The 12312-nt window shown below is 39.8% G+C and overlaps 1 protein-coding gene across 1 annotated transcript in view; it reads left to right on the top strand.

The window, feature by feature from the left end:
- The window catches only part of uggt2 (UDP-glucose glycoprotein glucosyltransferase 2), a 45841-nt gene that overhangs the window by 13751 nt on the left and 19778 nt on the right, over positions 1-12312 (top strand). The window contains exons 22-30 of the mRNA XM_073473312.1: positions 1277-1486; positions 4117-4248; positions 5920-6050; positions 6485-6580; positions 6803-6905; positions 7973-8052; positions 10830-11019; positions 11149-11307; positions 12158-12243. Of these exons, the coding sequence (XP_073329413.1) occupies positions 1277-1486; positions 4117-4248; positions 5920-6050; positions 6485-6580; positions 6803-6905; positions 7973-8052; positions 10830-11019; positions 11149-11307; positions 12158-12243 (1187 nt within the window). The remainder of the gene's footprint in view (positions 1-1276; positions 1487-4116; positions 4249-5919; positions 6051-6484; positions 6581-6802; positions 6906-7972; positions 8053-10829; positions 11020-11148; positions 11308-12157; positions 12244-12312) is intronic.

Here is a 12312-nt window from a genome sequence, read left to right as displayed (position 1 = left end):
TCAGTGTCAGTGAGCCAAGAAGCATGCAGCATACTTGTTGTGCCAAGATCTAATAGTGCTGGTGATCGGCTATCTTGAGGCATGCAGGATAAACACTAGGTTCTGCCCTGACACGGGACTCAACCTGTGTATGTTTAATGTAATCTTTTCTGAAAACGGATTTCATAAAATTGGTATTGAAAAAGGGATGGTTCAGGAACAGGTGTCAAAGTCAAGGAATCGGTATCATATTCAATTTGGCCTGCCAGATGTTTCTAATAAAAATTCTTGTAATTGGATGAATGGTGTCTCTATCAATTGTTTCTGCACTATGTAACTTCAGTTAGAGGGTAGGATCACAGCGTTACATACAAGACTTCAACATACAAGTTTTCAACGCAACATTGTTGTGACGTAATGACTTGTTTGTAGTTAGCTCCTACATTACGTCTGACAAATTGTTAGAAACCTGGGATTTGTACTTACCACAGTGGTGTTGCACTCAGAAACTGTGGGGAGCGCCAAATCGCACAAAATGCCAATTACTACATAATGTTGCTTTAACAATACTACAAAGTAAAGTTTGGTCACCCCTGCCAGAAAGGAACGCTTTGAAAGGCATGATCTACAAATTGATACATAGCCATGTGTTTATTTGTTGTTTATTATGCGTTAAAAACACAATTACCGATCTTCAGTGTACTGAAATTAATCAAGAATCCCAACACGGTATATCACAAGCCTGAAATTCGTAGAAGGAATGAATGTTGACTCAATCAATAACATTTTTCACATTGGCCTGTCTCGCACACAAATCTTGCAGCTGGTGTCCCTGCAGCTTCAAAACTCATCCGCTGTAAATCTATAAGCTCACATACAAGCAGAAGAGATGAACTTACAAAATACTTTTTTTACTTGTTATAAGAACAGGCCCCATACGACTAGACTATAACTAAGTAAATGTTCTCTGAAAATGAATTTTCTGTGTGTGCGCTATCACGAAAATCATGAAAACAGATGCTTCTAAAATGTAATATTCACTGCTGATACATGACAGGTGAATGACGTGTGATACAGCAGGCAATCATTTGGTATTTCTCATGAAAAAAAAGATTCCTTGCTGGTAGAATAAGCAGAATAGGAGAAAACTTTCCTGTTCCTTTTAAGCAATCAGAAACCTCTCCCTCCAGTCCTCTTCCTTAGTGACACCTGTGGTCGCTGGAAATATGAGAATGTGTGATATTTCTGTGAAGTGTATCACTGCTATGATTGTGTGTATGTGTGTGTGCATGTGCAGAAGGCCAGCCCTGGAGTGCGTGTGGGGGTGATAGATAACCCCACTGGAAAGCCCAGCGAAGATAACACTGTGCTGTACAGGGCTATCTGGGCTTCTCTCCTCACCCAGAAGAATAAGGCTGCAGCAGAGTTTGTGCAAAAACTCCTGAAAGAGGAGAGCAGCCAGCTCCTCCAGCAGGGCAGGACCAAGATGAAGGACTTTCTGATTCAGGTAAGGGAGGAATTAAGGAATGTAGCTCTTATTTCTTTCTTCCCTCAGTTCAGAAATAATCATATTCCAAACATTTACATATTTCAAGCAAATGTGATGCCTTTGTATACTGTATTGAAATAGCCAGTTGTCATCATAGTGATGTATTTTTATATCAATAATGAGATATTTAGTCAGAAAAAGCTGGTCCCCATTATGGTCCAGCTGAGACACAAAATCAAACCCCAAAAATCTTTTAATATGGCCTGTCATCACACTTAGACCAACATCAGCAGTCTCACCACACTGATACCAACTTCGCTTTTTTATCCAGAAACATGCGCACATTGTGGTGTGGTATATTACTTTATTTTTTGTGTGAACTAATTAGCATGTCATATTGAGTTTACAGCACGTTAGGTCTGCCTCCTGGCTGACAGAAAGGAAGACCACATGATCATTATTATAAGCAGGATACGTGGGAATTAGATGTCTCCTACCAGCTACTGCAAAAGCATTTAACATAGAAGTTTTCTGATGCCAGCAGTCAAGGCTGATAAGAAAATATAAATGTATTTTCTGTTTTGTCAAACACATGAATGCCTGGAGACCTGAGGGGGTGAATTCCATTTCCTGTTTTCTCTGACACGACAAGAATGTGTTAGAAGTGAACAAGGAAGCATAGGAACAAGGAAAATGTATGTTAGGAATGGGCGATAAGGATAAAATCTTTTGTTATCGTATGTGTAGTGTTTTGATATTGATATGTATTTTGGTATAGTGCATTTGGTGAAAATTAAATTGATGAACCATTTAGAAATAAAATGACTAGATGTAATTGTCTGTTTTTGACTAAAACCAATGTAAAAAAATACAGTACCTGAGATACTTCATCACATTTACGCAAAATCCTATAAATCCAGTGCTGCCATAAAACTGTCCTGCTCACTGATTTGCAACTCGGCCTGCCAGAGATATTAAATGGATACCTACGTTAATATAAACAATATGACAAAAGCACAACAAAGCTGAGGAATTTATAATGTCTTGTGATATAAAGCGTCACATCTGTCACGATAACTACTTTTGTTGGATGAGATGTCGTAAAATAAATAAATGCGATAATCAATATAATTTGTCATTTCACGTGATTTTAAGACCATTTAATGCCACTGATATAATGTTAGTATGATAGTGTAATAATGCATGCACACCCTTTCAAAGAGTGCTGAACTTTCTCAAGGATATTCATTTATTCATATTTATTCATTATTTATATTTATTACTTCAAGTGATATGTGTAATAAATACTGAAATATCCTAAATAAATAAAACATAAATAAAATATAACCACATTGATTGATTGTGTCGTGAAAGTTGTATCAGTGAAATGTATCACTGCAAAATGGGAGTGAGAAAATAAGAACATTTTTGGCAGAATTGATGAGCATGATGCCAAAAATGAGGAAAACAAAGGTTGGATATAACCACTTGCAGAGATTTGTCTTCCACTTGATTTTAAGTGCACAGTCGGGGGAAAATGCTGATTGATGAGCCCATCTTCTCATTCCTCTCCTGAACATCAGCTAACAGAATACATTTAGAGCACGCATGATGCCCCACAGCCCGGGGATGCCAAAGCAAGCAGTCTACTCACTGTCAGTTCCACTTGATCTGTCACAGGGGCCAGCTCAAGGCGGTCGCCACACGCTGAATCTTTAGCTAAAAATTGCTGGTGGATACCTGGTCTCCAGTACCTGAATGCATGGCCGAGCTCCTGCTCACCGTTCATGCTTGTGTGAGCATCGTGCTCAGCCGAGCCTGACCATCACTCTGCTTCTGTAAGCAGTCTACAGCCACTAGTGTTCTTCATGCTGTAGTGTGCACAGTATCCACCCACACATCATTACACATAACAATTCACAATTCTCAGGCACTAATCAACAAATCAGCTGACAGGAGGGCTCCCAACTCTCCCATCAGGACAAGTTGTACAGCACAGGCTACATTAGGGACCAGCCATAACAAACTGCCCTTTAATTATACCAGCCTAAAAGAATGGGGAGAGAATGGGCTGGAAATAGCAACAGAAAGATAGGTAGGAGGTGGCTGTGTGAGTTGAGACTCAGAGTCGAGGGATATGAGTTTATTATTGGCTGCCAGACAGACTTGCTGACTGGATTGTGCTGACATTATTGGTATTTCACCTGTTCTCCTGAGGAGAGATGTAGGAGAAACTAATAACCTGACTCCACAAACACTTCGCACTCCCACACCTAATTTGTTATGGACAAAAATGGCTGAGGCTTAATTAAGAGTTTGTTGTATTAATTACAAATTGATTAATCTAATTTTCATGTGCCTTTCTTATAGCTCGCTCCTCTGTCTGAAATATTTTATGTTTTGAAAGCTGCAGTGATTGTGCTGATGTAAGGCATCAATGATATTGTGAATAATTCTCTCGCCTCACATACATCATTCCCTACGCCAATGCATCACTCAGATTTTGTTTAATACAGGCTGTAAAGACAGAAAGGTCCTTGAGTGAGTCTATTGGATCTTAAATTACATCAAACATTCCTCAGAAATGTGTGAGCCAACAATGCAATCAATTTATCTTACCTAATCAGACTTTTGTTTTTGTGCTCCAGGGCATGGACGAAGATGCCTTCGAGAAAAAGTTCAACACAATGGAAGTGGATTTTATCCGCAGTCAGCAGCTGTTTTGTAGAGATGTCCTGAAACTGAGTCCTGGACAGCGGGCAGTCATCAGCAACGGCAGGGTGAGTGGACTTCATCTCCAACACAGTTCAAATAGCATCTTCTCAGATAATTCAGAATACTCATCCACTACAGTAGTACATATTAAGTCCAACAGACCACAATGAATCTTTTATATCTACAGAGGGTGCAGGCCCTCTTCCATGCCATGTTGCACCATCATGTTTCTACAGTAGCCCAGAACAGACAAACCCAACACATGTTTTTCGTGGCCATTGTAAAGGAGGGTCAGACAGGGTTTGTAGTTGATTGCAGTCTGCAACCACATCACTAACTGCCACTAAATCCTACACACTAACCCTTTCAATGTTGCTGCTGTTTGGGTTCGTATAAAGTCTTGAAAATCCTTCATTTAAAAGCAACATTATGAAACTTGTTTTACCTTTACAACAGCTTCAAAATCATGTTGATGGTTCAGTGTCTTGTAATAGTGTGAATGGTGTCTCTGTCTCAGCCACTCCGCCCCCTATCACTTGTTTCTGCACTATGTTACTTCAGTGAGAGGGCAGGATCACAGCGTTACATACATGTTTACTTCAACATACAAGTTTTCAACACATAACATTGTTATGATGTAATGAGTTTTGTTTGTAGTAAGCACCTACATTACATCTGACAAATTGTTATGGACCTGTGATTTGTACTTACGACAGTGCTGTTGCAAAACTGTGGGGGACACCACATTATACAAAATGCCAATTTCTACATAATGTTGCTTTAACGGTTGTGCTTTCAAGGTTAGGAATATGCTTGAATTCCATTATACTCTCTGAAAAATGCTTGATTTTCAACATCATCTGCTGTTTCATCTTCTCAACTCATTTAGCTTAAACCAACATTTTTTAGTATTTGGAATGAAATGACTCATCATTTTTGTCTGTTTTCTCCTGGCGTCTGAATAAGCATCTACTTTTTTGATTGTGATCAAAACAGGCAATCAAAGGAATCATGAACAGCTGGTAAAATAAACAAAGTAATGCTATATATTTATCGCTGTCGGTGTAAAGGAATTCTGGAAAACTTAATTTCTAGCTGTTGCATTTATAGTAACAATTTAGATAAGACAAGATAAAGGCTTCGAGTTTGGAAGTTTTTGGTTTAGGTACATTAAAAGTGCTTAAAAAATGTGCTTGAATTTTACTCTTAAAAAGCTGTACAACCACTGTGCTACTATTTGGTACAGTGGAGCAGGATCCTTTTAGCTGATGCACTTGGATGATTTTCCCTCTTGTGTTTTCAGAGCGTTTCCTTAGTACTGTCAAATCAGCATTACTGTTTCTCAAAGGTCACAGGTGGCACAAACTGCACTGTGTGTGTGTGTGTTTGTGTGTGTTTGTGTGTGAGTGACTGTATGTCTGAGTGTATGTGTGCACAGAGCTGCTGGCTGATGTCTCAGCAGCAGTGATGCTGACAGTCATATACGAAGAGGCCAGCCCCTGAGATAGCAGTAACAATTAATATCATTTTACATTCCTCTGCTGCAGTGGCAGGACTCTACTCCCAAAATAGAAAAGGAGGAAAACACACGCACTGAATACCACGACTTTAATGGATAAAACACGGTGTTACAATCCCATTACATTAAACACCCACTTGGCAAACAGTAAATAATACATGCTGAGATAAGAATTTTGAAAATTCGTGTTCTGACTGCACTCTTTTACTTGTGTTAGATACTCGGCCCGTTTGAAGAGCTGGAGGAATTCACTGTGGAGGATTTCCACTTGCTGGAGAAGATTACACTGAGCGGTTCTGCAGAGAAAGTCAAAGCCAAAGTTAAACAGATGGGGATGAAGCCAAAGCAGTATGTTTGTATTTTTCTGCCTTGTCATATGAGAAAAAATGACTCTATCTTTCATTAACTGCCTGTGCTAAACATTCCAGCATCCCAACATTAAAAGATAAAGACAACAGTTGTTGGAATGTGAAATATCTTTAAACCTTTTTATCACTTTTCTCTGTGTCACTTCAGGCAATTTTTTTATTTAGTCTTGAGTTTCTATGAACCTATTATTGTTCTCCTTAAATGAAACATCTTGAACATGTGTGCTATATCAAGTGTTCTGTAATGACGGAGATGTCAGTCTCTCAGTGTGAAGTTCAAGTACGATTAACTGATTTATAAGGCCACCTTGTTAACAGCTTGACATCACATTACACAAGCTATGTTTGACATCTCTCCCAACACGTAGCATTAATAAATAAAGAGCTCACCCTGATACACCTCTTTCCCTGTAGCGCCAGTGACTTGGTGATGAAAGTTGACGCCCTCCTAACTGCAGCACCCAAAGGAGAGGTCAGGAGGGATGTCCACTTTATCAAAGACAGCCACAGGTGGGCAACGTTTTTCTCTTTTCTCTGTTTACTCTCTTATTGTTCTCTGCACTCTCGCAATGAAGCTTTTCCTTTTGTTACAATGGATCTGAAAATTGCAACGTCATCATTTCAAGCAGTCCAGAGAGGCGAATCTTTTGATTTGCAGTTCTGCTGAATAAGGGTTGTATAACCTTGTAGTGCTGAATCCGCTTTGGTGTGCTGTTCCTCTTTCCACCTCAGTGTGCTCAATCTCTCCCCGCGTGAAAACGAGGTGTTCTATGATGTTGTGGCTATCGTCGACCCCCTCACGCGGGAGGCGCAGAAGATGTCCCCTCTACTTATCGTAAGCTGTATTCTTTCTCATATTCTTCTCCTCTTTTCTCCTCATGCAGCAAGGAGACTTTAAAATCATTAAAAGGAAGAGTAGAGATGCACAAAGCTTGCCAAGGTGCAAAAATGCACAAGCATTTTTCTTTTTTTATGCTATCCTCCCATGAAGCTATGATCAGATGTTTCATGGTTATATTCTGTTGTTTACATTGTTTATGCTGAAGGATACTATACCATCTAAGAGTACTTCACCTTCCAAAATAGAAAGGAGGAAAATACAGTCACTGAATACCCTGACTTTGAGTGGATAAAATACTGTTAGAATCCCATTACATTTAACACCCACCTAGCAAACAGTAAATAATACTTGCTGAGATAATAATTGGAAAAGTTGTGCTCTGACTCCTTCCTTTTTTAATGTTAGATACTTTAAGAGCAGGAGGAATCTACTCCTGCTCGTTCAAAGCATTTATTGAGTCAGTAAAGTTGATTAGAAAAGTGGAAAAAGCTCCTTATTTTATGCTTATGCCTCCTTTGTGAGCTGAAACAAGTATGCTTATTTATTCTTTGAACAGATAATGTTATTTAGAAACGGTCTCCTTAGTGGGCTTAGTTTTACTGAATCCCATTAGCTGTCTGCTGCATCTTGCCGGAGGCTTGCTGTGGTGAAGGATTTGACTTGGGTGAATATGAAAATATGACTCACCGTGCTTTTACAGACAGCAAGTCAGACCGCCACCTTCAGTAGCTGTTGTTTGCAGTGTATACGTTTTCTGTAGTGTACTGCAGGATGCAGTGGAAATTTTGATGCCAGCATGTCAGCATCACAATTGGTTTTAAGCTTGGTGCGCTCTTAACCGCTGACTCATTATGCTTTTGATTACTATTATATGGTGAAAGATGTTTTTTAAGGGTATATTTGCTTCATCATTTGAGATCCTCTTGAAATTCGGTATTGTTAGGGCAGCCTTCAGTTCTTTTGTTCAATAAAAAGCTCTTGTGTGTATTGTACTTCTCTGCTGGGCTGGGCTCTTCCTTGCTCCTGATTTCTAACTGGTCTCTTCTTCTGTGACTCTGCAGGTGCTCAGTCAAGTGGTCAATGTGAGACTGCAGGTGTTTATGAATTGCAGGGCCAAGTTGTCCGAGATGCCCCTCAAGAGGTAAGCTCTGGCTCCAACAGTAATTACATTTTCCCTGTTTGGCTTGTTTGTGTATCCTCTGACCGCTGCAGACTTAGCATCTCTGCCGCGCTCCTTCCCTTTGTAAGATTATACTGCACAGATGCAATCTGCTTAATAACACCACCTTATTGCTTTGGGCCTCCCTTGCATCACTGGGCAAATTGCTTACGGCTTGCACTCCTGCGGTTCAAGCCATGCAGTAAAAACAACAAAATAAAGAACAAAACAACACATCAAATGAAAACTTGAAATTGTCCATTAACATTTACATCACTGAGTGAATGCTAGTCATTATCAGATTTGGATTGTATTTGTTCCATAATGGGGTGACTCATTTGTAATGGTAGTGTGCTGAAAAAGCTCAAATGCTTTTTTTTCAATACCGAATGACAGACATTTTCAAGGGAGTTTACCCTCACTTTTGAGGGACAATTTACAGCATGACCTTTGTTGACCTCTGTCACAGACCAGCAGGAATTGAATTGATGGAAATAACCGGTCCCCCTCAAATCACTCACAAACTCTCTCCCTCCCTAACCCATCACACTTCCTGTTCCACCAGAGTGACAATTGCCTGTAATTGACACAAATGGCTACGTGATACTTTCACATGAGAGATAAATATGCTGGATGTCTGCAGTCAAGCTGCTACTAGCTGCTGCACTAGTCCAGTGAAGAAACATTTTATGTAATTAGCCTTGGTGGCAGAATTGTTTTGTGTTACTCGTTGTTTAGTGTTAAGTACCATCCTCGCTTTCAGCCACTTAAAATGTGAGTATCTGAGCAGATAGAGGACGGACTCTTCAAAGCTTAAAACTTCAAAAATACTGAACTCCTGTCTAGATGATATTTGTTGCGTCATTGATGTTGATCAAGAACCCTCAGAAACTTCCACTGTAGGGAATTAATAAAGTTTTTAAGTGACCAAAAAATGTGATAAAAAACTAGACAATAGTCCACTGTTCTGTTCTGTGATTCTGTAAGTGCAAAGTTCATGGTCAATATAACTGCTTTTGATCATGAAATTTGAACATTTTCCTTAGAGGTGCAATATGAAAGAATTTTAGTTGAAAACATTAAAAAAATTTGTGTATTTCTATAGCCCCACCTAAGTTTGAGAAAAACATTTGGTTACAGTTTTAGGGATGTAACAGTTGTACACGTTCTCCCATGAAACCGCTTTCTTCTTGTTACACTCTGAAACGAGAGGGGAAAGAAGGGAAGGCAGCTTTTTTAATGAAGTTTAAGTACCTTCATGTGAAGGCTGCCCCGGAGGAGTACTAGTACACGTCAACGTGAATCATGACATGGAGTCATCATATTTTCGCAATTTATGTTTTGTCACCATTGAACTTTACTACCATCTACACTGTAAAATCTGACAAAGTGAGTTTACGTACAAATATTGAGAAAAATGTCAAAATTACCAAGTAGACTAATAATTTTACGTTGTTTAAACTTTATAGTTCGTACAACTTAATTTTAATTGGTTTCCTGACTTTTTTAAAGTAAAATCGACGTTAAAATTTTACAGTGTACTGGTTTTGTAAATTGTAGACGTTTTTTTCTGACGGTGGTTTTTCCGTGATCCTGCTGACAAACAAACAGTCAAACTGGAACAAAAACATAACCTACTTGGCAGAGGTTAAAAAAAGAAAAGAAATAAATGTGACAGGGGAGCTTTGTTTTGGATGTAATCCTAAATATCTAAATCACGAAGGGGCTGACAGCTACTAACATTACAGTAGATTAGTTTTGTAACCGCAAAATTACAACTGTCCTGCTTGATATCCTTTGCAGAGCCATAAGCTTGGTAATCTTTTAGGCCACCTTTGGAGGTGCTGCTGTCAGCGGACGCACATGAGTCCTTTTCTGCTTCATTGGGTTCATTTAATTCACTGGGATACTTCTGAGAGCGGTTAGACCGCAGCAGAGACCACAGGGCTGCTCATCTTCTTTCTCTCACTTTTCGTATTGTGGAGAATTGGTCATCTCACAAACAATGCAATCAAATGAAGATGGTGTTTTTCCCCAGGTGTGCTGGCTTTCTTCCTTAACTACAACCTGTCCCTCATCACTTACTGTACCTGTGCTGCGTGCAGCTAGCCCGGAGTCAACAGCCCACCTATAGCTCCTCTGTTCTGGTCTACAGGAACACAGCTGCCGTGGAGGGAGCTAACTTTTTGAAACCTCCCTGTGAATAAGAAATGCGACGATGTACCTTTGAGGATAAGAAGCGTTCTAAATAAAAAGAATTAGCATTGGTAATGCTTATCATCTGCCACGTTATCTACACTCATTATGACTCCTCGGTGTCAGAGGGTGCACCGAAGAAAAGCAATTAGCATAAAGATTAGCCTCGAGCTAGCATCTGCGACAACTGAGTAATAATGGAGAGAGGGAGCATTTCTGGTGCACAGACTACTTGACATATTTTTGTTATTGGCTGAGCAGGAACACTGGCAAGTAATAGTATTAGATTCCTCCCTTTTATAAGATTGTGTATACCCAGCTGTCACAACAGAGCACATCTCTCCTGTTCTAGAAAAAAAGACTATTGCACAACATGTCATCAGTTTAGTGCTTGCTGAAGAGAGCAGTGGGTTTGTTGGATGCATTTTTGACTAGGTCTGGTGGCAAACAGGATATCCACCATTTCATGGCTTTCAGTTCTCTGCCCAATTGTTAGATGTTATGTTAATTCACAGCTGATGGACAAGCACTTGAATTGTGATCATCTCTGTTTGTTTTCACAGCTTTTACCGCTTCGTCTTGGAGTCCGATGTGAGTTTCTTGGCCAACGACACAGTGTCTCCAGGACCAGTTGCCCGCTTCACAGAGCTCCCAGAGTCTCCTCTTCTCACCCTTAATATGATCACACCAGAGAGCTGGATCGTGCAGGCTGTCCGCAGCCCTCATGACTTGGATAACATCCACCTTCAGGAGGTATCCTAGCTCCTCAGTCATTACTACCAGCGGTCTTATCATTCTCACTCCTTAATTAGGGCCGAGGTGCTTTCTATTCATTGTTCCCCTGTTGTGTTTTGCCCTCTACTATTTATGTTTTCACTCCAGGTGAGCGGGGTTGTGACAGCAGAGTATGAGCTGGAGCACCTCTTGCTGGAGGGCCACTGCTTTGACCTTTCAACCGGCCAGCCTCCCCGTGGACTGCAGTTTACCCTGGGCATGAGTCAGGACCCGCTCATGTATGACACTATTGTCATGGCTAACCTGGTCAGTGGCCTTCTGCATCTGAGTTACCAAATTTCTTCTGCTGCTCTGCCTCGACTCTCAGAGATTTACAGACTCACCTGATGGACAGATATCTTAACTTGTTGCTAAGGTAATAGCTAACTGCTGCTAAATGTAGCTGCTGTTCGTTAGTTGCAGTAGCTCAGTTGGTCGTACAGCAAGCTGACTCTGCCTGGACCGGACTGTGAGCACTGGGGGATTGTTTGTGTTTACACTGCAGTACAGCAGCTCAGAGATGTGAACTTGAGTCATTGTGACTTGGACTCGAGTCAACTCGAGTCACTGTTTTGATGACAACTTGCCTCCTACAGAAAATAATTTTCTGTTATTCTGTTAGAGACTGGACTTGGACTTGGATGATAAAGACTTGTGACTTGACTTGAGACATTATTTTTTCAGTATTTTAGATTTTGTTGGTATTTCACACTTCAGAAGGGACAGGTTTTTTATAAATAAAATATTATAAAATATTGTTTGACTATGTTTATTTCACTGAATATCAATTATTACGGTATATACAACATAAAAATGTAATTCTTTGTCATCATTTTTATATATAATTTTATATAATAATGTTCTATATAATTATTAGACAGGTACTAATATCTTGTCTTTTTTCTCTATAAAAACCTGGGTAGGGAAAAGGTAACTTGAATGGGGACTTGACCTGATTTGAAACTGCATGTCCGTCAAGTCACAAAATATTCTTGCATAATGTTGCTTTAACTCAAGCAGAAAGTTTGTAACAGAAACATTTTGGTGCCAGGGTTGAGAAAATGTGTGTGAATTGGATTGCTTTGAGTAAACACTCATGTTGTTTCAACCACAACAGGGATATTTCCAGCTGAAAGCCAATCCTGGCGCCTGGATCCTGAGATTACGTAAAGGGAGATCAGAGGATATCTATCAGATTGTGACGTGAGTATTCATCTGTATCTGCACACTATTCTTAATGCCATTGTAGTCTTTTCCATCTCATTCAAGTTA

Source organism: Pagrus major, chromosome 9 (assembly GCF_040436345.1).
Source record: "Pagrus major chromosome 9, Pma_NU_1.0".
NCBI classification, from domain to species: domain Eukaryota; kingdom Metazoa; phylum Chordata; class Actinopteri; order Spariformes; family Sparidae; genus Pagrus; species Pagrus major.
This window is presented reverse-complemented; position numbering and strand designations above follow the sequence as displayed.